Here is a 22480-nt window from a genome sequence, read left to right on the forward strand (position 1 = left end):
CAGCAACATATATTCTCTGCCTGTTTCATATTCATAGTTTAGATTATAATGAAAGTTAGATTACTTTGCATTAGCGTCCTGGTTAAAATTTCAAGACACTGTCTCCCAGCATGGAATGTTCTTCCTCACTTCTATTTCCTAGGCTTCTAGACTCAACTTCCCAACTTTTCCCAGTAGGCCTTTGCCATATTCATTTCCTATCCCATTGTCCCTCTTTCCCCAAATATTCCTTCCCATTTACAATGGATGTATCTTGTATTTACAGAATTATTTGCAAGTTGCCTACCTCATTAAAATGTGAACTTCTTGAGGGCAAAGCCCCTGTTTTGACTTTATTTCCCTAGCATTTAGCACTGTGCTGGTTATTTAATAAGTGCTAAATAAATGAATGCTCATTGACTATTTGACTTCTACAAGAATGCCCTTTAAATATTTGTAGAAAGCTAAAATGTTAACTTTATCTTTTATTCTCACGCCACTACTAGTGGCTCCCTCTTGCTCCCAGGATCCAATATAAAATTTTCTGCTCAGCAGTCAAAGCCCTTTATAACCTACTTCCCTCCAAACTTTTGATTTTTCTCATTCTTAACTCTCTTCATGTACCCAATTCAGTGCCATTGACCTCCTGATTATACCATGAACAAGACACTCTACCCTCTGCTTGGGCATCTTCTCTGGCTGTCTTCCATACTTGGCATATTTTCCTTCCTTTGCTCTGGCTACAGACTTCTCTAACTTCCTTTAAGTCCCAGCTAAAATTCTGTCTTTTCCTGAAAGCCTTTCTTCTGTTAATCACTTCTTATTTATCTTTGCTTGCACTGTATAATGATTTGCCTGCTGTCTCAAATGCCATTAGATTGTAATCTCCTTGGGAGCAGGGCCTGGCTTTTGTATCTCCAGCTCTTAGCACTCTGCCTGGCACATAATAAGTGTTTATTGATTGATAATGTTAGAAGGCATGATCTTAAGGTCTTTTCATCATTCTAGTTACTCTCCTCAGGACACTCTGGTTTATTAACATCCTTTATAAAGTGTGATGACCAGAAATAAACACAATAGTCTAAATTTGGTTTGATGAGGGCAGAACCCTCACTTTCCTAGTGTTAGATTCTGTGCCTTTCTTAATGAAATCTGAGATCACTTCTATTTTGGTTACATATCATACCACTTGGGGCCCATTAAGACTTTCAAATTATTTTCAGACATGTCATAATCTAATCAAACACTTCTACATCTATACAATCAAACACCTCTCTATCTTCTCACCCAAATATATTCCTCTTTCTAACTTTTGACTTGGGGTCCTTCTTTCTCATTGGTGACTTCTTCCTGAAAATTGCATTTTGATTAAAGGCCAAAATAAGCCCTTTATTCCCCTCTAAATTCTGCTTCTCACTGTCTGGATTTTATCACTGCAACTCCACAAGAGATTTCCATATCCTGCTCCCAATTTTCTGTTCCCTTTAATATACTGACGTCCTTCATCAGAATATAAGCTCCTTGAGGATAGGGACTTTATTTCTTTTCTTCTTGTTTTTGTATCTCAAGCAGTTGTCTTCAATGCATGGTAAAAACCAAATACTTAATAGGTATTTGTTGAATTATCAGTATATGAGGAATTGTATTACTGAACCAAATTTAAAGAATACTACATTTTAGAATTGTGGTAGGTATTAAGTCAAGCTCATTGGCCTGTAGCTTTCAGAGTCCATTTTCTTTATTTTATGAAGATGTTTGACATTTTTCAGTCCTAATACAGCTTACTGATTCTAGTGACTTTTCATTGATGTCTGTTCAGAAATTATATTTGTCAGAGTTTTCAGTCCCCTGTGATATAATTCTTGCTTAAACTAATCAAATATAGCTAGTCCCTCTTACTACCTTCCTATTTATCATGGTTACCAACTTTCTATCAGTCATTTTTGTTTTATCATTTCCAATCCATAGATCATAGTATTCAGAAGTTGAAAATAGAACCAAAATAGGAGTTGGGTATCTTAGCCTTCTCTTATATGCAATACTATAACTTCATCTCTGTATTCTAGAAGTGTACAGTATAGACATAGACATAATATATGTTCAGGTGAAATATTTAGATATCAGTGAGCAAATCCGTGTACATATACTTACTCTAAAGATACAAGGGATATCCTTTCGGCTTGCATGAATAACATCAGAAGCCAAAACTGAACTCACGGAAAACTCTTCATCCCTGAAAAGGTAAAACAGTTAAAATGAGTTACTATTTTTTATTGTTTATTTTATTTTTAAAGCTTTATTTATTGTTTATATCTAAACAAATACCTAGATAAGTGCAAGTAGTAGTCTCATAACTGAATTGTATGACAAAAAGAAATACTCAAATGTGATTTTAAAACAATTTTTATTTTTTCCAATTAAACTGGTAATAGGCAAAATATTTTGTAAGTAGTGCAGTATTACCTTGAACTTGAAATAACTATTAGCTTTGAAGACATAGATTTCATAAGAAAGGCAATAATAATTCCTAACCAGAGAATCCTGCAAAGCTGTTTTAACTGCTTAATTGTTCTTATATAATTCATCCTTTAAATTAAAAAAAAACACACCTTCTTTTCCATTATTAAAAAAATCCCACTGTCCTTTAAATAGCCCTCTAGATAGTCCAAACAGATAGGAAAGCCAGACTGTATGTTATGTACTAAAATGATTTAAAATATAAGACTGAAATATCTCTTAGTGAGATTTTACTAAATTTTTGGCAACATTTCTTCAGGTTGATAATCTTTAAGACACTATAGAATGTTTTTTTTCTCTTTTTTTGGATATGTTTTATTATTAAAGAGACAAAAATCATTTTTGCTCTTTTTAAAATATTGTAAGCAATGATTTTTTTTAGTGAGAGTAATGTGACTGAATAGGCTCCATTATTTTAAAATACATTTTTATTGATATATAGGAATCCTTTCCACATCATGATTTTCCTCATCTTCGTTTTGACATTTTGTTGGTTGGCATAAGAAACTAAATGGGAATTTTTTGAGAGTTTTACAGAAGGTGTAATCTACAAGTGAAAGCTATCAGATGACAGAAAAAATTAAGAAACTCAGAACTGTATAAAATAAACATATAGTATTGTATAATATCAGCATATTTTATCTTTTAATACCATAAATATATGTAATATCTTTTTTAAATTTAAAATAAGTAAAAAAGTTAAGGTTTGCAAAAAGAATATGAAAGCCAGTAGATGACACACAAAGGATAGAAATGTAGAGCTATCTTAAAAAGTTTAGCAACTCATAAATGCTTTTAAGGTATTGTAAACACCTCATAAAATAAAAAAAAATTCATACTTCTTCTCTGGTACAAAGGGAGAGAGAGAAAATTTGTGCAGAGTTTCCTGATTGTGGGGGCACAGTGCTCTTAAACTCTAATCTCTGTAATGCAAGATTTTTCTGAGTATCTTATCCATTGCTCATGAGCTATTTCACATAATAACTAATGTTTTTTTTTTTTAAAGAAATAGAATAAAGGGAGGAAAACAAAATCAGCAAAACCGATTGATACATTGAACAAGTCTGAAAATATATGCCATGTTCCATATTTATGGACCTCCAGCCTCTGAGGAATGAAGTAGGAGTACCTTTTCAAATCTTTTCTTTGGGGTCATACTTGTTTTATGAAATTTGGAAACATTTATTTTTGATTCTTTGGTATTTTTTTTTCTGTTTACATTGTTGTAATCATTATGTATATTGTTTTCCATGGCTCCTCTTATTTCAATCCGATTCAGCTGATTTCATTCTTCACTGAATTCATTATATTAGCTATTTCTTACAGCAAAATAATATTACAACACATTCCTGTACCATGATTTATTGAGCCATTGTTAGTCTATGAGCATCTACTTTATTTCCAAGTCTCTATTACCAAAAAACAATGCTGCCATAAAAATCTTGCTATTTTTAGGGTTTTCATCTTATCAATGGCTCTCTTGGGTTATTTGCCTAGTAGCAGAATCTCTGGATCAAAGGGTATAGACATTTCAGCCACTTTATTTGCCACATACCAAACTATTATCATAATAGTTCTACTAAGTTCACAGCTGCTCTATCAGTTAGTCGATAAGCATTTATTAAATTTCTATTCCATGCCATTCACTGTGCTAAGTGCTAGTGATAGATAAAAAAGCAAATAAATAACAGTTTCTGCTTTCAAGGAGCTCACAGTCTAATAAAGGAAATAATCTGTAAACAACTATGTATAAAGAAGATACATAAAAGATAAACTAGACATAATCAAAAGAGGGAAGCATCCATGGATACCAGGAAAGGCTTGATGTAAAAGGGGGGATTTTATCTGGGACTTGAAGGAAGCAAGGATGAGGTGAAGAAGAGGAGGGAGTTGAGCTCTAGTCACCAGAAACAGACAGTGAGAATGCCCAGAGTCTGGAGATGGATTTTCCTGTGTAATGAATACCAGAGGCCAGCATTACTGGACTGCAAAGTATGTGAAAGGGAGTAAGTTATAAGAAGACAAGAAAGGTAGGATGGGACTTTGATCATAATTCAAATGATGAAGGGTTTTGAATGCTAAAGAAGATTTTATATTTGACTCTGGAAGTGAGAGAGCCTTTTGTTTTCCCAAATAAATATTATGTTATCAAGTTCTGAAAGGTAATACATTCTAGTTAAGAGTTTATGATTAAAAACATAAACAAACAGAAAAGAAATGATCAATGAGTCTTATTAAGTAATATCTTGCATTACTATTTTCTTATGATGAAAAACATTTTCACCTTCTGTAAGGAGTATTTGTTAAAGGGTCAATATACCTTATTACACTTCCCAACTTACCTCATATCAATGACTTGACTGACGATGACACTGGGTTGGGATGTTTTTCCTTCAGCTATGTCATAAAGGAAGAGTTTGAAATCACAAACCACAGCCAATGCTCGCTGCCAGCCTTTCTTCACTCCAGCTGGCTTAGGGATCTTTAAATGTGATTGAAAAAAAGAAAGAAAATAAAAATATCAAACACAGATTCATCAAGTGCATAAAAATATAAAGATAATAATCATTCAGTATCACCTTTCATTGTTCTTAGGATGTGGAATTTAAATTGTGCTAACCGAATTTTCCTGGGGTGCTTCTTTCCCTTCCTAACTCTGCCCTGCCAACTGCAGCAGTCTTTTTTTTTTCTCCCTACTCCATCACAGGCCTTCTTTCCTCCTGTTCCCAGCTCCACACTCTGTAGTTATAAAACACTTTTTCTAGGTGTCTGACTTTCAATAGAGTAGAAACGTTGAGATGTCTTCATGGTATACATTCTCTTACTAGAGGTCAATTCACCAGTCCCTGTCTGGGGCGTATATTCTTCCCACAGACAACCTTGAGGAAAGCCCTGGTCTACCCCTTCATATTTAATGCCCCAGGTGAAATATGGCTAGTTGTAGTTTTGCCTTTTTCATATTTGCAACACAAACACAGAAAATACTAAAATAATGAAAGGACATGTTATTTAAATATTGAATAAGACTTATGTTAGGCATCAGGTAATCAATAATATCACTTTCCTCTTTCATACATATCCTTTGAAACTCAATTGTCAGTTTGGGTCACCTGATAGCTCTGAAAAGTACTTTGAGTAAAAATGGGTAGAATGTGACTTTAATTTTAATCAGTTAATAAAAAGGCATATTGCAACATGTTTGCCCCAAGCCAATGGCACTTACCCTCACATGGCCTTCATATGCTGTTCCAACTCCTTTTTGTGGGTCTATACCCAGAGGGGCTTTTGTTTGTTCAGGAGGAATTGGGCAAAATGCTGGAGCTTTGTCTGCACAGGTAACATGACATGAGAATCCACAAACTTATTAAAAGAAAAAAAAAGTAAAATTATTTCTGTGATAATTTGTTTATTAATTTAACCAGCAAATATTTATAACATTCCTAGTATGCATACAACACTGTCCCAATTACGTTGCTCATCTCTGTTTTTGGCTTGATTATTTTTAGTAACTGGTTAATTAATGGTTTTATGAAAATGATATATTTACTTATTAATAAGGATTTCAATGTAACTTATTAGAGGTGGATGACAATATTCCTAATAATATTTATTGCACATCTTAGTAAAGTGATTACAAACATATTTTAAAAAGCTAAAATCTAAAATGACTCTTGTATGTCATGTAAATCTCAGATTTATATGACCTATTCATGCTTGATGCACGTAGGGAAAAAACCCTATTGCTTCATAGGAATGCAAATGCCACTGTCATAGAAATGTATATGGCAAGAGTGAATTTAACTTCAAAAACAGTGATGCAGTTTTCACAACTGCAACATGAGTTTATGAAGCAGATTTCTCTTAGTAATTAATTTATAAATAAAGGAAATACACAGCAAATCCATTTTGTGTTCCATTAATTGTTCATTCTTTTGTTTTTAATTTTAAAAAATTGTAGGTCTTCCCATCTTGCCCAGGCTAGATATACAGGGCCTACTCATATCCCTGATCCTACTCCTGACTATTAGAACAGTCTTAATCTGTTCCTTTTCTAAGTTGGGCAGGTTTGCCTCTTCCTGGTCAATCTGGTGCCTTCCTGGCTCCTGGAGGCTCATCACATCAATGCTCAACTTAGTGCTGATATTTGTTGCACATATGCAATCAGAATTGTCTAATGTGGCTTATAACTCATGAGCTCAAGAAGATAGCCATCAAACTCAGACCGTCAGTAGTAAGAATTATGAAGGCATGTACTATCACATCAGGCTTATTCACTCTTAATAGATAATTTCTAGTCTGGCAGCATCCTTTTAAATAATATATAATGCATACAAGTTGTAATAGAATAAGCATTACAGTAGGTTCTTAATACTTAACTGACTGAATACTTTAAGTAAAAGCTTAGGTCATAATATATCTGAAATAGAATAGTTTAAAATGTCAATTAGTAACAATTTTTATAGCTGTTAAGATATGTCTATCACCAGTGTATAGGTAACATTTAAAGAAAGAGAATATTCTAAAGAGTTGCCTATGAAATAAATGTGCTTTACAATGTTACAAAATAATTATTTTTCTTCTGCTGAATTCCATTATAATTTCAGAGGTATTCATGAGGGAAAAAAAACGGACTCTAAGGCAAATAAATGTTATCTAATCCCAAAGTATAATTTCTAATAAAATCATTAAAAAAATTTTTTTTATGGCACAGTGAAAAACACAATCCATCTGAATGCATATTATAGTATGTTCTTTTAATACTAACTAATCTAAAAAAATTAAGTATGGGTCAAGTTAAATTCAAAAGGAGTATTAAAAAGATTAAAAGAAAGCTTTCATTTTTTTCTATGCCACAAAGGCAATGTGGCTCCCAAACCATGATTTTTTCCTTTGGTGTTAAAACACAGGAAATGAGACATAACTCTTTTAAAAAATATTTTATAGAGTTTATTGATAATCACCTAAAGTAAAAGGAATGAAGAGGAAATAGAAGTATAAAAACCTAATTATCTAACAAAAATAAGACCACATGAGTAAATTCTCCTGCCTGCTCAAAAAGCTCGCCAGCAGTACTTGAGATTACAGGAAGAGTGAAACATAATTCTTAAAAAAAGAGAGAGTTTTTAGTTATCAAGAATTATCTTTCTATTTCCCTAAGTAATATAAATAGGTTAAAACAGATGTTTATTCAGCAAATTAAGATAATTTTTTCCAAAATTTATGAATTATGAAAATGAAATAAATGATTTAAGCAAAAATCTTATCTTTAGCATTTTAGCAGAATAAAATTGTTTGAATAACAACACCTTTAACATAAAATGTGAATTTAAATTCTCATTTTCCTTTCTCTTCATTCTTACCTTCACAAGCACAGCCTTGTCTTATCAAACCAACCATCAGAGATGTGCACTGATTACATTTTGTAGGAGTGTTAAATGATTTTACAACTAACTGGTGGGCCTTTGGCTAAAAACAAATGGAAAAAAGAACATATATTGATAGTTAATTTGTGATAAGGTAATTGCATCTTTTATTTTTTTAGATTATCATCTTAAATAGAGATAAAATGTGTTTCTTGATCTCCTTAGCATGCTCATCTACATTTTCTATTTTTTAGTTATTTATTTATTGGTTACAAAAGGTAGTAAGGTACAGTGGACAGAAAGCTGGTTTAGGCATGTGGAAAACCTGAGTTCAAGTACTGCTTCCAACATATAATTAAATCACTTAATTTCCAAGTGCACTAAGCAATTCTCCAGGAAAAACTGCAGAAAAGGTGCTAATCTCAAAGATTTAGAAATTGAGGAGGATGTCCATCAATTGGGGAATGGCTGAACAAATTGCAATATATGTTGGTGATAGAACACTATTGTGCTATAAGAAATGATAAGAAGGATGATTTCAGAAAAAGCTGGAAAAATCTAAGTGAACTGATGCAGAGTGAAATAAGCAGAACAGGAAGAACATTGTATATAGTAGCAGCAATATTGTGGGATGATCAACTGTGAAAGATTTAGCTACTCTCAGCAATACAGTGATCTGGGACAATTCTGAAGGACTTATGATAAAGAATGTTATCCATTCTTCAGAGAAAGAACCATTGGGGTCATATGCAGATCAAAGCATACTATCTGTCACATTAGTTTATTTTCAGTTTTATTTTAGGGTTTTGGTTTTAAATGAGTATCCTCTTACAACAATTACCAATATATAGGAAGCATTTTTCACGACATATTTGTTTAATTCAGATCAAATTGCTTACCATCTTGGAGAGGGGAGAGGAGAGAGGAGACAATTTGGATCTTATGATTTTACAAAATGTATGCTGAAAATTGTTATTACGTGTAGCTAGGAAAATAAATTATCTTTGAATTAAAAATAAAATAAAAGGTGCTAACCTGCATCGGCAGTGAGAATTTCCTCATCTGGAAGTTCCTTATGTCAATGAAATCACAGGTCTAAACCCTATCCCTATAATATCCTATAACTTCATATATTATTCATAGCATACCAGAAAAGTTCCTTAAGGAAACAGTTAATCTTGGAAAGGAAAGCAAATTAAGAAGGCTCAAATATTTTAGACAAATTCTGACAATTACAATGAATGATTTCTATGAGTTAAATATTCAGTTAATTATTAGCTATTTATAGATTAAATTTCAGTCATGTTCTTAGGTGTCTGAAGTGTTCATTTCTTCCATCAATGCTGTGGAGGATGGAGTGCACATATTATTCATCCCATTTTAGCAAGAGGGGATCTGAAGCTTGGAACATTGAACAACTCGACTGGTATTAATTGGCCACTCAGGATTCATATCTAAGCCTCTCCAGACTACAAGTTGAGTGTATTTCTATTTCATATTGTTGCTCAGGGTTGACTTTGAAAACCTATCTTTTACATATGTTTATGTATTTATAATTTTTTTGACAGAAAAACCAAACCAGAAGCTGAATATAATTGTATACCTTAGTTTCAGAGGCAAAGTTAAAAAGGAGTTTCAAATTTTAACTTGTATAGTAAAATGACTATATTTTATAGTACCAAGGCCAAATAACATGTTTCTTAAATTTGTGTTTCCCCTTGGAAGAAGGCAGTAATGTATAAGGCAGGTGAAATTTGCACACTTATTAAATTAAAAATTAGTGGCAGTTTACCTTTTTTTTTTTAACTAGAAATAGGGTAGCTAAAAAGTCTCTAATGTCTTCATCAATTTATCTATATAGAAGTCAAGACAGATTTTACAATTGAATTAGTCCTCCATTCTTTCCAAAACTAACTAAACACATGTATTACCAACTTTTGGGGGGGAAAAGATTAAGAATAGATTTGGGGATTTTGATTTTTCTCCTATGTAGTATAATAGCCTTTCCAACCAACAAAAAGTTTCATCTATATAATTTTTAGATAAGAGATGGGAAAGATTACTTAAAGAAATAAAAGAGGATTCTCATTTTTATCTCAGCACAATTCTTAAGACTTATCAAAACAACAAATGAATAAGAATACTGAAAATTTAAAAATTAAGATCATAAGTAAACTCTAGACATCTTCTCTTTTGCTTATTATTCTTTACCATTAAAGGAAGTAAAAAGTAAGGAAGATGTAGCTTTCCTCTTTTTTTTTTTTCCCAGAGATTTTAATCTTGAGGTAGATAATAGTTTCAGGAAAGTTCTTGGGGGGGGAGGGTGAAAGAGAAAAGGATAAATATTCATATAGTGTCAATTATGTGCCAGGGACTGTACTAAACTCCACCCACTTGCTCCCAGATTATTCTCCTATTTGAGCTTCACAAAATCCTTGTTTTGTTATTGTTATCCTGTTTTATAGATGAGTAAACTAAGGCAAGCAGCAATTAAATGACTTGCCCTGGGTCACCCAACTAGTAAGTGGCTAAGGCCAGATTTGAATTCAGGTCTTCCTGATTCCAGGGCTGGTACTCTGTGTACTGTGCCAACAGCCACCTCTATGACAGGCACTAGCCTTTTATCATTCACTGTTCATATTGAAAATTGCAGATGATGGAACTAAAGACATCCTTAAGCCTACCTGGCCAAGTTGCTCATTTTAGAAAGAAGGAAGTCGAAAAGAGAGAGGGGAGAAACTCAGTGATAAAGTGATAGTGCAGAGACTATAATTTATTTTTTCTTGACTTTCAGCTTGGTGCCCTTTCTAAATCAATAACTGGGCCAAAGTTTGAAATGAGTTTTTAATTTGTTGTTCCAAAGAATTAGTGGAAAGGACATCAGGCTATGTCATGCTTTTAAGATAAAAAAGTGAAAATGATAATTATATCAATAATATAATTTTAAATATTGTCTGGTTAATATCACATTAAAATATTTAATTTTTATCTTTCATATCAGATATATTATAATTATTTGCAATTTATTAAGTTAAAAAACTTGCTTAAAATTAGACTCCTTCAACTGTCTAAAAATTTTCTATGCAGGTTTAAAGTGAATTTATAAATGTATCAGAAGCTTTAAAACTTAAAAAGGATCAATTAATCTGTCCAAAGTTTTATTTATTTTCACTTCTGTGAATGAGAGGCAATGTGTCTTTGAAAAAAAGGGGTAAAAGAATGTTAATAGGATTAAATTACAATAATTCTGCAAAGGGCCCAAGAAATTGCAATGTTTTTAGGTCTACTTAAGTAGATCTCAAATTCAGAATGCTATGGATGGGTGGGGGATGGGAAATCCAGAATATTTTGGCAAAATCCACTTAAGAGACAAATGACTACCTGAATAATGCATTTATATAATTATTAATGTTGCAGGAAAAGGCACATTCCTCTATTCATTTTAAAAAATAAACACACCCTTACCTCCTGTCTTAGAATCAATACTATGGTTCCAAGGCAGAAGAGGAGTGAGGGCTAGGCAATGAGATCAAGCCCAAAGATACATAGTTAGGAAGTGTCAGAGATCAAATTTGAAACCAGGACCTCCCAATCTCTAGGCCTGGCTATCAATCTAATAGGTCACTTGGCTTCTCCTTCTCCATTCATTTTATTGAGCCTAATAGTAGATGATATGACACAATGAAAGATTTTGATTGTTATCAATTATACTACCTAATATACAATTTTATATTCTATAGACATAACTTGTCTAATTTTGATACATATTTAAAGTGGGTGCTATAGAAAAATTTATACTAATTATTCAAGTTCCTTATTTCCTTCCTTTTGGACATAAAATTGATCTATTATACTTCTGCCAAATAGTGAATAGGAACCAAAAAATTAAAATAGGCTAACTCATCTACTGTTCAGTAGCTTCATTAAATGATGATAGTAGAAGATATTAAAACTAGGATAATTTAGGTTTGGAGATTACACAGCACATTAGTACTAATGAGAAGCAGTTTTCCAAATTCAAGAAGAAGGTCTGAAAGAAGAATCCTTTTTCTATTCCAGCTACTCTTGGGTTTAAAGAAAATTAGAGTAAAGCTAAAAATATTCAGTAGAACATTTGAGGGTAAGGAATCACTCCTTGTTCCCTCTTAAAGAACTTTAAAACTTGTAATCATGATTCTACTCCTAATAAAATATATATACTTTATGGGATTTTCATTTTTAATCTATTCCCTTTGAAAATATTACAGAATTTCTTTATAGGCATTTGAAATGCCAAGGCCCCCCTCTTTCCCTTATATTAAGGAGAAAACCAAAGCCATACTGAATAAAATGAAAAAAAGAATAATCTACCACAGCTTTTCAGTGAAAAGTAAATCCTCTTACCGCTACCAGTGTTTATTAAGATAGGCTCAAGCATTCTAAAACCAGCATCATTCTCTATGATAACATGTGGCGATCTAAGGCACTTTAAAACAATGATTTAAAGAAAACCAGGAACTCCTAATTCATTCTTTCCTACAACTTTTGAATATGTGTGTAAACTGTTTTGCTTCAAAAGAATAGTCTGAACAGGTCTGTTATGAGTATTATTATGCAGAACTGTAGGGAGACCAGAAGCAAAAATCATAGTAACTGTACAAATTAGAAGAAATCTGTTCCCACTTTTAGGAAAACAAAAAATTTATGAAAAGACAACCTTTGGCGCAGAGATGCCAGAACCAATATATGCAGATCTCATTGTTGGTGTGTGAGCTGAACGTGGAGGGTGGTCTGTAATCTGAATTCAAGAGAAATAAAAAGTATATAAATATCCTGAGATAGTGCAACCATTTCAAACATCAATAAATTAAACCAAAGTAAACAAAGCTAAAAAACTTCAGGCAAGGCAAACTTCACACTAGTTAGTATGATGAAAACCGAGTATTGCTTCAATTAATAAAATATATTTACAAAAATAAATTTGTTCACTAAGCAAAACTTGCTTAAATCTAGAAATACAAGAAAAAACTACTTGCAAAAGAAAAGCCACAAAATAAAACTTAAATGCCATCTAATGTAGTCTGGAAGATAAGTAACTTTTAGTTTTGGTTTGTACTTGCTATATTAATGCATTAATAATTTAAAAAAACTTAACAGATACATATCTAAAGCAATTAACTGACATTTCATTAATAAGCCTCTAAATCAAAGATCCTCATTAACCTAGAACTAATGAACTTAAAAATATTTTAATAACTACTTTAATATGATTTCCTTTGTAATCCTATGCCTTTAAAATTATGATTCTTAGAAGGAATCCATAGGCTTCACCAGATGAAATGCCAAAGGGGTCCAGGGCACAAAAAAAGTTAAGCATTCCTGTTCTAAACTGAGGCATGTAAATATTAGGCTTACATATAAACAACGATTTCCATAGGTTTAGCAATGTGTATAAAGATAAATAGAAGCTAAAAACTTACTGGAATGAGAAATAATTAGTTGACATTTGGTATAGGAATTAATTTAGTAATGGAAAAGTTTGTAACAAGCAGAGGAGTTAGATCAATATATTATTGGGTCTTTAAGATTATAAGAGTTAGTTATCACCTATACCTCTTCATAATTTAGTTATAGAAAACACAAGACTTGTTTGTTAGTTGTGGGGTAAGGAATCTCTTTAAAGAGAAGGAGCTAATGATGTTCTTGTATGCTACTTGGAGGCAGGGAAACAGAGTGTTTGAAATATAGGCTGATTATTAAATGGCAGACATGGAAGTCAAAAGATTTTGAGACAGGGCCTCTGAGTTGGACGGTGCAAGGTTACAAGGAAGCTAATAGAGGGAAATTGGTAATGATTATAAGAGGTTCAGGCTAGCTTGACATATTAAATTTATGAGGGAAAAAAATTACATTTTTTTCTGCCATTGTAATTGTTGGGCGTATTTGTAGGCTAAAAAAAAATGTAATTGTGGCTCTCTTCAAGCTTATTTAGCACTTTCTATTCTGAATTCAGTTTCAATTTAGATTCAACTGGTTTCACTTAGAAATTCTTTGGGGAAACATTCTGAACCTAGATCAGAATTTAACATATAAAAAGCTTAATATGGGACACTACATTTATTATAGTTATAAGTAAAACATTAGTGAAAAAATCCCAAATAATGGAGACACTGAATTGTTTCACAAAATCTTAATAAAGTTATGTAATAGGGCTACAATATATATTTAATAGCTTCCCAAATTTACTCTCTGTCCTCACTCTAAACCCAACCCTGGAAATACAGAATAAAATTCAGCTTGAATTAATAAGAGACGACAGGAGAGGATTAAGTTAAGCAAGTGATATATGCATCTTTCAGTTTCAGTGACATGGACAAAGGTGTAACGTGCTTTAAAAAAAAAACAAAACTTATTGAAGAACTTATTTTAACTGAGGAGAGTCAATTGGTTGGCTGAATGAAATCTTCTGGTCACATTATGTACTACCACAGCTGTGTTTTCTGCATTACTAGAACAAGGGGGCAAAAAACAGATTCATGCTGGTTGAGTGATTTATTCAGAATTGAGTACTTTATAGCTATGAATGATTTGAAATTGCATTTTAAAAGACATTTGATTATATACGCGATTGGATTTGACTTAAAAATTTAAAAATAAAACAGAAGTGTAAGAATTATATGACAATGATAGCACTGGTATCTGATAGTCCAATGTTCCTACTTAATTATTTCCTCAATTTTTTATCCTCTCACATATAATATTGCTAGTCATGGTTAAGACAGTTAAAAAAATTAGCTGATTTGGGAGTGTTTGTCTTCAGGGACAATTATCTTATTTTATTTTTCTCAACTATCTATACTACTAGTAAATTATATTATAGTAAATTATATTACACAATAGTAGTGTAAATGTCTCTGTTATGTTATAAAGCATAGGTAAGATAAGCAGATAAATTTAACTCTTTTTGGCAATGGGATTGATTTACTGTTTCTGGTCACAAGTTAAAGGTCAGGGAGCAGAATAGCTCCAGAGAGGTACCTCAATTGGTTCAATGTCACTAGCTGTGGAAGGAGACCTGGACCTTGACTGGAGGTGAGACTTGACCTCCTCATCCCGTGAAGGAGGGTTAGACAACGTAAAGTTCTCAACTGAATCAATCTAGGAAAACAAGTCAAGGAAAAAAAAAACCCAAGAAGTCACTTTTTACAATTCACTGCTCTTAGCAATATTAAGTCATGATCATGATAGTGTTTCTCAAAAAATGACAACAAAACTATAATTTTAATATTTATTAGGGATGTTTCAGAATATATAACCATAACTTTAAGTCTGTAATAAAAAAGCATGTGAAGTACACCAGTTGAGCAGGTAACCCTTCCCCAACTAGTACCACTGATTTCTTAGTTTCAGCATTGCTACTGCATGGTCTATGGGGATATCACACACAGAATTTTTGCTAGCATCTAAAGGAATTCAGTTCATGAACAAATGCAGAATATGCAATTTAAAATGCACTAAAAGTTGAATACTGTACTACATCTTAAACAGAACTGATAGAAACACAACAAACATCTTTATTTCTCATGGTTCGAATTGTTTTCATTTTGTAGTAGCAGAACTGTTGCCACTGGTAGCAAAAGATGCAAATTTAGGAACATTAACAATTGATAAGAATGCTTTGGGTTAAAGTTCACTGTATAAAACCTTAAATTAATATTATGACATTTATGGTTTAGTTATTTTTTTCAATTTATCAGTAATAAACTTAAGCCCCCCAAATTACATGTTTTCAAAATAAAAGACAAATTTTGGGCTAGTCTCTTATAATGATAAAAGCCCATTATCTAGAATCTAAAAGAATGAAAATTAAATGATGCAGGATTGAGTGATAAATTCAGTAAATGTGCTTAATGAAGTCTAAAGCAAAAGGTTTACTTAAGATTTGTAAACTTGTTCAATTCATGCCTTGGGCTGTCTTTGGCTGAAAGCAACCCTGACCATATAACTCAATTTATATCTAGAATCTTTTTTTGAGTACTGGTACACATTGTTGTGTGGAAAGTATAACCTTGATTTATCTACACAAGGACACTCAATAGTGTGAATAATTTAAATATGAGCTTTGAAATTATTTTGATTATTTCTATTGAAGTATGGTATGGTTAACATCCTAGAAAGTTACAATAATTCAAAATAATTAGGCCAAATTATGAGGACCTTTGAAGACCTTTACTAAAGCTCTACTCTGATATCTCATCATGATGTAGAGGTGATCTTCCTATCCCAAATGGAAAAGGCTTGGAGTACAGCCTAATCATGATGCACATATATTATCAAAAGACTAGCCTAGCAAATTTCAAAGAGTATTAGATAAAGAGTAATAAAGAGTATCGGATAAGTCCCAAGTGATGACTTTTTTGGTTCTGACAATTATAAAAACCTAATAAACTATTCAAGAACTACCATTCATGTCAGAGAAAAGAAAAACAATGCAAATAAATCACTAGTTGTTTAAATACTGAAATATGAAGATTTGTTTAAGAAGCTACAATGTCTTCTTATCACTTACTGGATTAATTCCTTAATAGAAAACATGGAGCTCCTTTAGAAATTATCTTCCCCCTCTGCTTCCTGATCATTCTCCAGACTTTCCCTTTTTCTCCACTTATATTATTTTGTACTATGTGGTAGGTGGGTCTTCTTACTGCTGTTTTATCTCTTTTTCACCAATGTAAGTAATATCACATCCTTTAAAATATCTGATAATCATCTTCTGTAACAATACATTCCTAATGTCAATTTACATTAACTTCTCTTGGCTTGTTAATTAGCTATGTTTTAAATCTGTTTAAATTATCCAGTTATTACTTACATATGTCTTGTTTTCCCAATTACAAAGAAAAAAAATTTTTTTAAACCTTACCATCCACCTTAGAATCAATACTGAGTGGTAAGGGCTAGGCAATGGGGGTTAAGTGACTTGCTCAGGGTCATACAGTTAGGAAGTGTCTGAGACCAGATTTGAACCTAGGACTTCTTGTCTTTAGGTCTGGCTCTCAATCCACTGAGCTCCCTAGCTGCCCCCACAATGAAACTTTTTAAAGACACAAACCATATTTTTTTTTCCTCAATATTTTTCGCATGAACTAGTACAGTGCAATTCATATAACAACTGCTTAACCAAAGTCTGTTTAAATTAATGAATTTGGAAGCCATTCAACTTCCCAGTTCTGAAAACAAATTTTATCATTCCCTAACTAAATGCTTTATGATGAGTATATTCAATTCAATATAATGAATAATATTAAACCACTGCTTCTACATTCTTCTAAATTGAACCTCAAGAGACCAAGCCTGGAAGTAGCTAAACTTTTGGGAATCATACTTCTTTGACCCAATCATTTTTTATTTCTGTTGTTGATGCTAGCTTTCAAATGGAATTCTATAGACCATGCAGGAGATGAACCAAGCCATGTAGCTTATGGTTCAGTTCCCTTGGACCATGTGTTCATCTTCATTTTCATTTTGGCTGGTTTTCCTCCTCTTGCCTATGTACTTATCCCTTAATCTTTTAATTCCTTGCTCTGAGAACTATAATCATTATCAATACTGTACCACTCCAGTTAATTCCCAAATTAAAACCCCTTTCCTGATCACCATCCTATAAGGCACTATCTAACCCTATTAGAAATGTAAACTCCTTGAAGGCAGAGATTGCAACCCTTTCTTATTTTTATCCACAGTACACTTACTAAATGCTTCTTAATTCATTTATCCAACAGCTTTCAGAAAAATGAAGAACTGGAATTCTATCCTAAACATTAACAGCTTTTTTTCTGGACCATACATTATAATTATTAAAGGGATTTTCTTGCTGGAAAACATGGACTGAAAATAGAATTATGGGCCAACTCTAATAAAGAGAAATTTCATCAGAATCAGTTTTGTAGTAGTAATGTTTTATATCTGCATTCAAAAATATCAACTTCCCAAGTGTAAGATGTGGTTAGACAGTTATTACATAAGGAAAAAATTAAGGGGTTTTAGAGGTACTCAAAGTTCAATGAGTCTACAATGTGATAGGGCAGCCTATCGCATTATGGAAACATTATGGAATCTTACACTGCTAAGAGAGGCATAGTTATCTAGGGCTTAGAGGGAGGTGACAATTCCAATAGTCTTTGTCATGGTCAAATGGCATCTAGAGTACTGAGTTTGGTTCTGGGCCCCAAATTTTAGGAAAGATACTGATAAGCTATTGAGTATATCAAATTAACGAATTGAAGATGGTGAAGGGCATTCAAATACACACTGCAGAAAGACCAATTGAAAGAAAGGAGAATGTTTAGTCTTTAAAAGATAAGTCTTAGAAAGAATGCTATCCACATCGAGAGAAAGAACTGTGGGAACAGAAATGCAGAAGAAAAACATGGTTAATCACTTCAAATGAGTATACTTATGATACGGGTATATGACTTGGGGTTTTGGTTTTAAAAGATTACTTTATTACAAAAATGAATAATATGGAAATGGGTATCAAGTGATAACACATGTATAACCCAGTGGAATTGCTTATCAGCTCTGGGAAGGAGGAAGGATGAAGGGATGAAGAGCGAGAAAATGAATTATGGAATTATGGAAAAATATTTTAAAATAAAAGAGAAGTCTTATGGGGAGGGGGGAGGAAATATGATGGTTATGTATGTACATGTATCTGAAGGACTGTCATGTTGAATTGGAATTTGACTTGTTCTGTTTGTTCTCATTAAAAAAACAAAACAACTAAAGGAGGAAGGGCCAGATAGGTAAATTTAGTCTGACTTAAAGAAAAACTTCCTTATAACTAGAACTATCCAAAAGTGAAATGGGATGATTTTCATGGTTATGGGTTGCTCTCTTGTGTAGTGTTCAAACAAAGAATGGGTGAGTACTTGTTGAGGGTGTTGTTGAAAGCCAAGAATAGGTTGGAGTGGGTCACTTTTGAGGCACCCTTTGAAATTCTGAGAGGGAATGATAAATTTTATAGTTCTTATAATTATTAAGCTGAAAATGGAGGAATAGAGAATATATTTCATTTCTTTTTAAGAAATATCACAGCAACTAAGAGAAAAGAAATTGGAAGAATCAGTCAGAAAACTCAGGAATTCACAAGAGCCAATATTCAAAAAGAAGAGAAGGAATAATACACATGGCCTCAGATACCTACATATAAATACATAGAACATGGTTAAAAACCAAAGTTAACAAGAGACTTTGATACTAAAAGGCAAATTAAACCTTATAGATATCACTAAAATTTGTTGGGAATATGACTTGTGAATAGAATATGGCAGTGGAAGTGTATATATTTTAAAAACATAAAAGGATACAGTAGAATAGCATCATAAATTCAATAATATTTTGATGGGAATTTATAACAAATTACCTGATTAGAAAGACAAAAAGAGATTATGAGCTGTAAAAACATCACAACCAACCATGAAGGTATGATGACAATTGTGATATAGAATTTCCTTGATATTATTCTTCCTATATGGGAACTAGAATTTTTCTGTAGTATCCTGATTAGTAAATGGGCCTGCTTGATATCTTACTTTGTTAAAAAATTATAGGAGCTTGCCTTCACAAGTATCATAACTTTTCTTCCTATTTTAATACTATTATATGATTTAGGACCTAAAGGGCCTCATAACTTCATTTCTGGTCTATTATAATAGCTTTCTGATTGCTCCTCTTGCCTCCATTAGATTCCCCAATTCTAGTCCATTTTCCCCTCAACTGTCAAAATAATTTTCACAAATTACAGGTCTGACCATGTCATCTCCCTATTCAATCAACTCCAATGGCTTACTATTACTTCCAGGATCAATCTAAAATCCTGTGTTTGAGTTTTAAAGCCCTTCATTCTTCTTATACCTTACACCCCCATGTACTATACATTCCAGTGGCTGGCTTCCTTACTGTTTCTCTCATAAGACATTCTATCTCCAAATTCTGTGTTTTTTCAAAGGTCTGGAATATTGTTTCTCTTCAATTTTGTCTCCTGGGCTCTCTCAAGTTTCAATTAAAGTCTTACTTTATGAAATAATTTATTTTTTAATTCTTCTAGTTACTTCCCTCTGTGAATATACTTAATTTATACTGGATGTATCTTGTTAGTATGAGATTTTTGGCATGTCACCTCCATTAGACTTTCTTGAGAAAAAGGGATTTTTTTGGTCCTTTCTTTGTATTCCCAGTCCTCAACACAGTGCTCCTAAAAGACATTTAATAAATGATTCTTGAGTTGGCTTGAAAGGCCAAAGAGAGAGGAAATTTAAGCATGAGATTCTGAAAAGATAAGCATAAATGAATTCATTGAAGAGAAAAAAGGGAGCTGACTACAGAAACCAATGTGACACAAGAGGAGCTCATAAACTGACATAGATGTTTAAAAGTAACTAATGATGAATTGTTAGAATGAGTTTTTCACTCCTGTGATACTAGTGCAAGGATTACTAGAAAAGGTAGTTTGAGGCTGGCAATCACTGCACAAGACAACCCAAAAGTTTTCTTGGCTACGTTGGAAGAAGAGGATTAAAGAAAGGACGGGAATGCTACTTAGTTAGATGGTATATTGAAAATAAATGATGATGGTAAAAAGGCAGAATAATTTAGTTCTTCTTTTGCATCCGTTTTCCCCTTCAAGAAGAATGATCCTTGGACTGTGAAGAACAAATAAAAAATGCTTACTAAAAAGTAAGAAAGTATCCTTCTTCCTTTTATGAGTTCACATCATTAGGTCATAATGAGCTATATTTTACGATAATCAAAAAAATAGCGAATTATCCTTGGTTTCTTATCCTTTCTTATATCTTCTCTGTCCTTAAAAAATCTGCATGAGTTTATAAGCTTCTTCTGTGGCTTATGGAACTCAGGAGTCAACTCTCCTTTACCTCTGCAGTAAGCCACTATCAGTGATCTTTAAAAGATACTGGAGTGTGGGAGAAGTACAGTAGGGTTCAGGAAGGACATATGTGCTAATTTTCCAAAAACTACATATCAACGAGATTGAAATTAATAAAATCTTAGGACACAGATAGTTTCAGAGCATTTAGAAGAGGAAGAATAGATTATCAAAAACCAGCATGTCTCCACAAATGAAAAATAATGTTAGACAAACTTCATTTAATAGAAAATTAGGGGAATGTTCTGAGCACATTACAGAAAGTCCCAAAAGTTTTTGCACATCCTGGATAACAAGATTTTAGCAAAACATGTAGCCATAAGAATAGTAGTCACTTCTGTAAGTATGTTAACATTTACAAAATGCATTACAACATTTCATTTAAAATTTACAACAACGCTGTCAGGAAGAATCTGTAAGTATTGTTAATGTTGTTATTACTGAGGCAGCTAAGTGATGTAGTGGATAAAAGGGTTTTTACATTAAAAAAAAAATCTCATAGCATCCTGGATAGAGAGTTGGCTTGGAAACCAGGAACACCTGGGTTTAAGTCTCTCTTCTTATACATAAGAGGTATGTAAATCTGGATAAATCATTTATCCTATTGGAAAATTTATGAAAGTGGTAAAAGTAAAAAGCATAGCTAATCCAAGCTAAAAAACCATGTCCTCAATAATGCCAGTAATTTTGAGGTAGATGTCCCCCTTTTCATAAATGTATGAAGTAACATCAGAATTATAGGACCATATTACTAGAGTGGGAATGGTTTGAGGGCAAATCGGTCCTCTCATTTGACAGAAGAACTGAAGGCCAAAGAGGTTAGTGATTTGTACAAGTCTACATTGGTATGAAGTAGCAGAATTAAGATTAAAACACTAGTATAGAAGCTAATTTTTAAAGGGTGCCTAAGAAAGTGAAATATTACAACTCTAAGCTTTGCTATTCAAGTAGTCCCTCTGCTGCAATCAATACATTAAAAATCTGTCTTTGTGAGAGTGAGAACTTAGGGAAAGGGGGGGAAAGCATTGCAATTTAATTAATGAAAGTATAAATCAGCAACTCTTTTCTGAAGACCTATAGGCTAAAAAATAAAAATTTCATGGTCTATATATATTACTGCTTTGTGAGTATAAACAAATGTTCTTGAAAACATTTGTCTACCAACTATTTTTGATCAATAAAAATGACAAAAGAATCAATAGATTCATATTTGATATGAAATGAATTTCTAATGTAACAACATCAAAACTATTAAAATGACTACATCAACACTATATTATAGTAATATTAAAGACTAAATACTGTTTTAAAATTTTATATAAGGCAAAGTCAATACAGATCAAGCAAAGTTCAAGCTTAATTTTAATTTCTTTTTTGTAAGGGGAAATAGTTATTTTCTAAGAATAAAAGGGAAGTACAAAGTATGACTATTTCCACTTATTATGCTAGTTAAGATAAATAATGAAGTCAAATCAAGAAATTAATTAATTTGAATTAATTTGAAAAATGTAGAATTAATCAGAAAAATGAATATAGACACTTTGAAACACTGCTCTATTGACTAAAAAATCCAACAAAACCCAAACCATTAGATAGATACATATTTGGAGTGAAAGATAACTGCAGAAATAAACTTGCAATAAAAAATTATTTTATTTTCTATACTTATATTCACGTAATTGGCACTGACAAAACT

The 22480-nt window shown here is 32.4% G+C and overlaps 1 protein-coding gene across 20 annotated transcripts in view; it reads right to left on the reverse strand.

Annotated features, from left to right (window-relative positions):
* Positions 1-22480, reverse strand: part of CDC42BPA (CDC42 binding protein kinase alpha) — a 414118-nt gene that overhangs the window by 48538 nt on the left and 343100 nt on the right. For 12 of the 20 annotated variants that reach the window (XM_056816037.1, XM_056816031.1, XM_056816030.1 and 9 more), the window contains 6 exons: positions 14877-14996; positions 12556-12636; positions 7857-7962; positions 5720-5856; positions 4839-4978; positions 2131-2212 (listed from right to left, as the gene is read on the reverse strand). In XM_056816037.1, the coding sequence (XP_056672015.1) occupies positions 2131-2212; positions 4839-4978; positions 5720-5856; positions 7857-7962; positions 12556-12636; positions 14877-14996 (666 nt within the window). The remainder of the gene's footprint in view (positions 1-2130; positions 2213-4838; positions 4979-5719; positions 5857-7856; positions 7963-12555; positions 12637-14876; positions 14997-22480) is intronic. The other 8 variants (XM_001368345.5, XM_056816035.1, XM_056816042.1 and 5 more) reach the window with 1 other exon arrangement.

Source organism: Monodelphis domestica, chromosome 2 (genome assembly GCF_027887165.1).
Source record: "Monodelphis domestica isolate mMonDom1 chromosome 2, mMonDom1.pri, whole genome shotgun sequence".
Lineage (NCBI taxonomy): Eukaryota > Metazoa > Chordata > Mammalia > Didelphimorphia > Didelphidae > Monodelphis > Monodelphis domestica.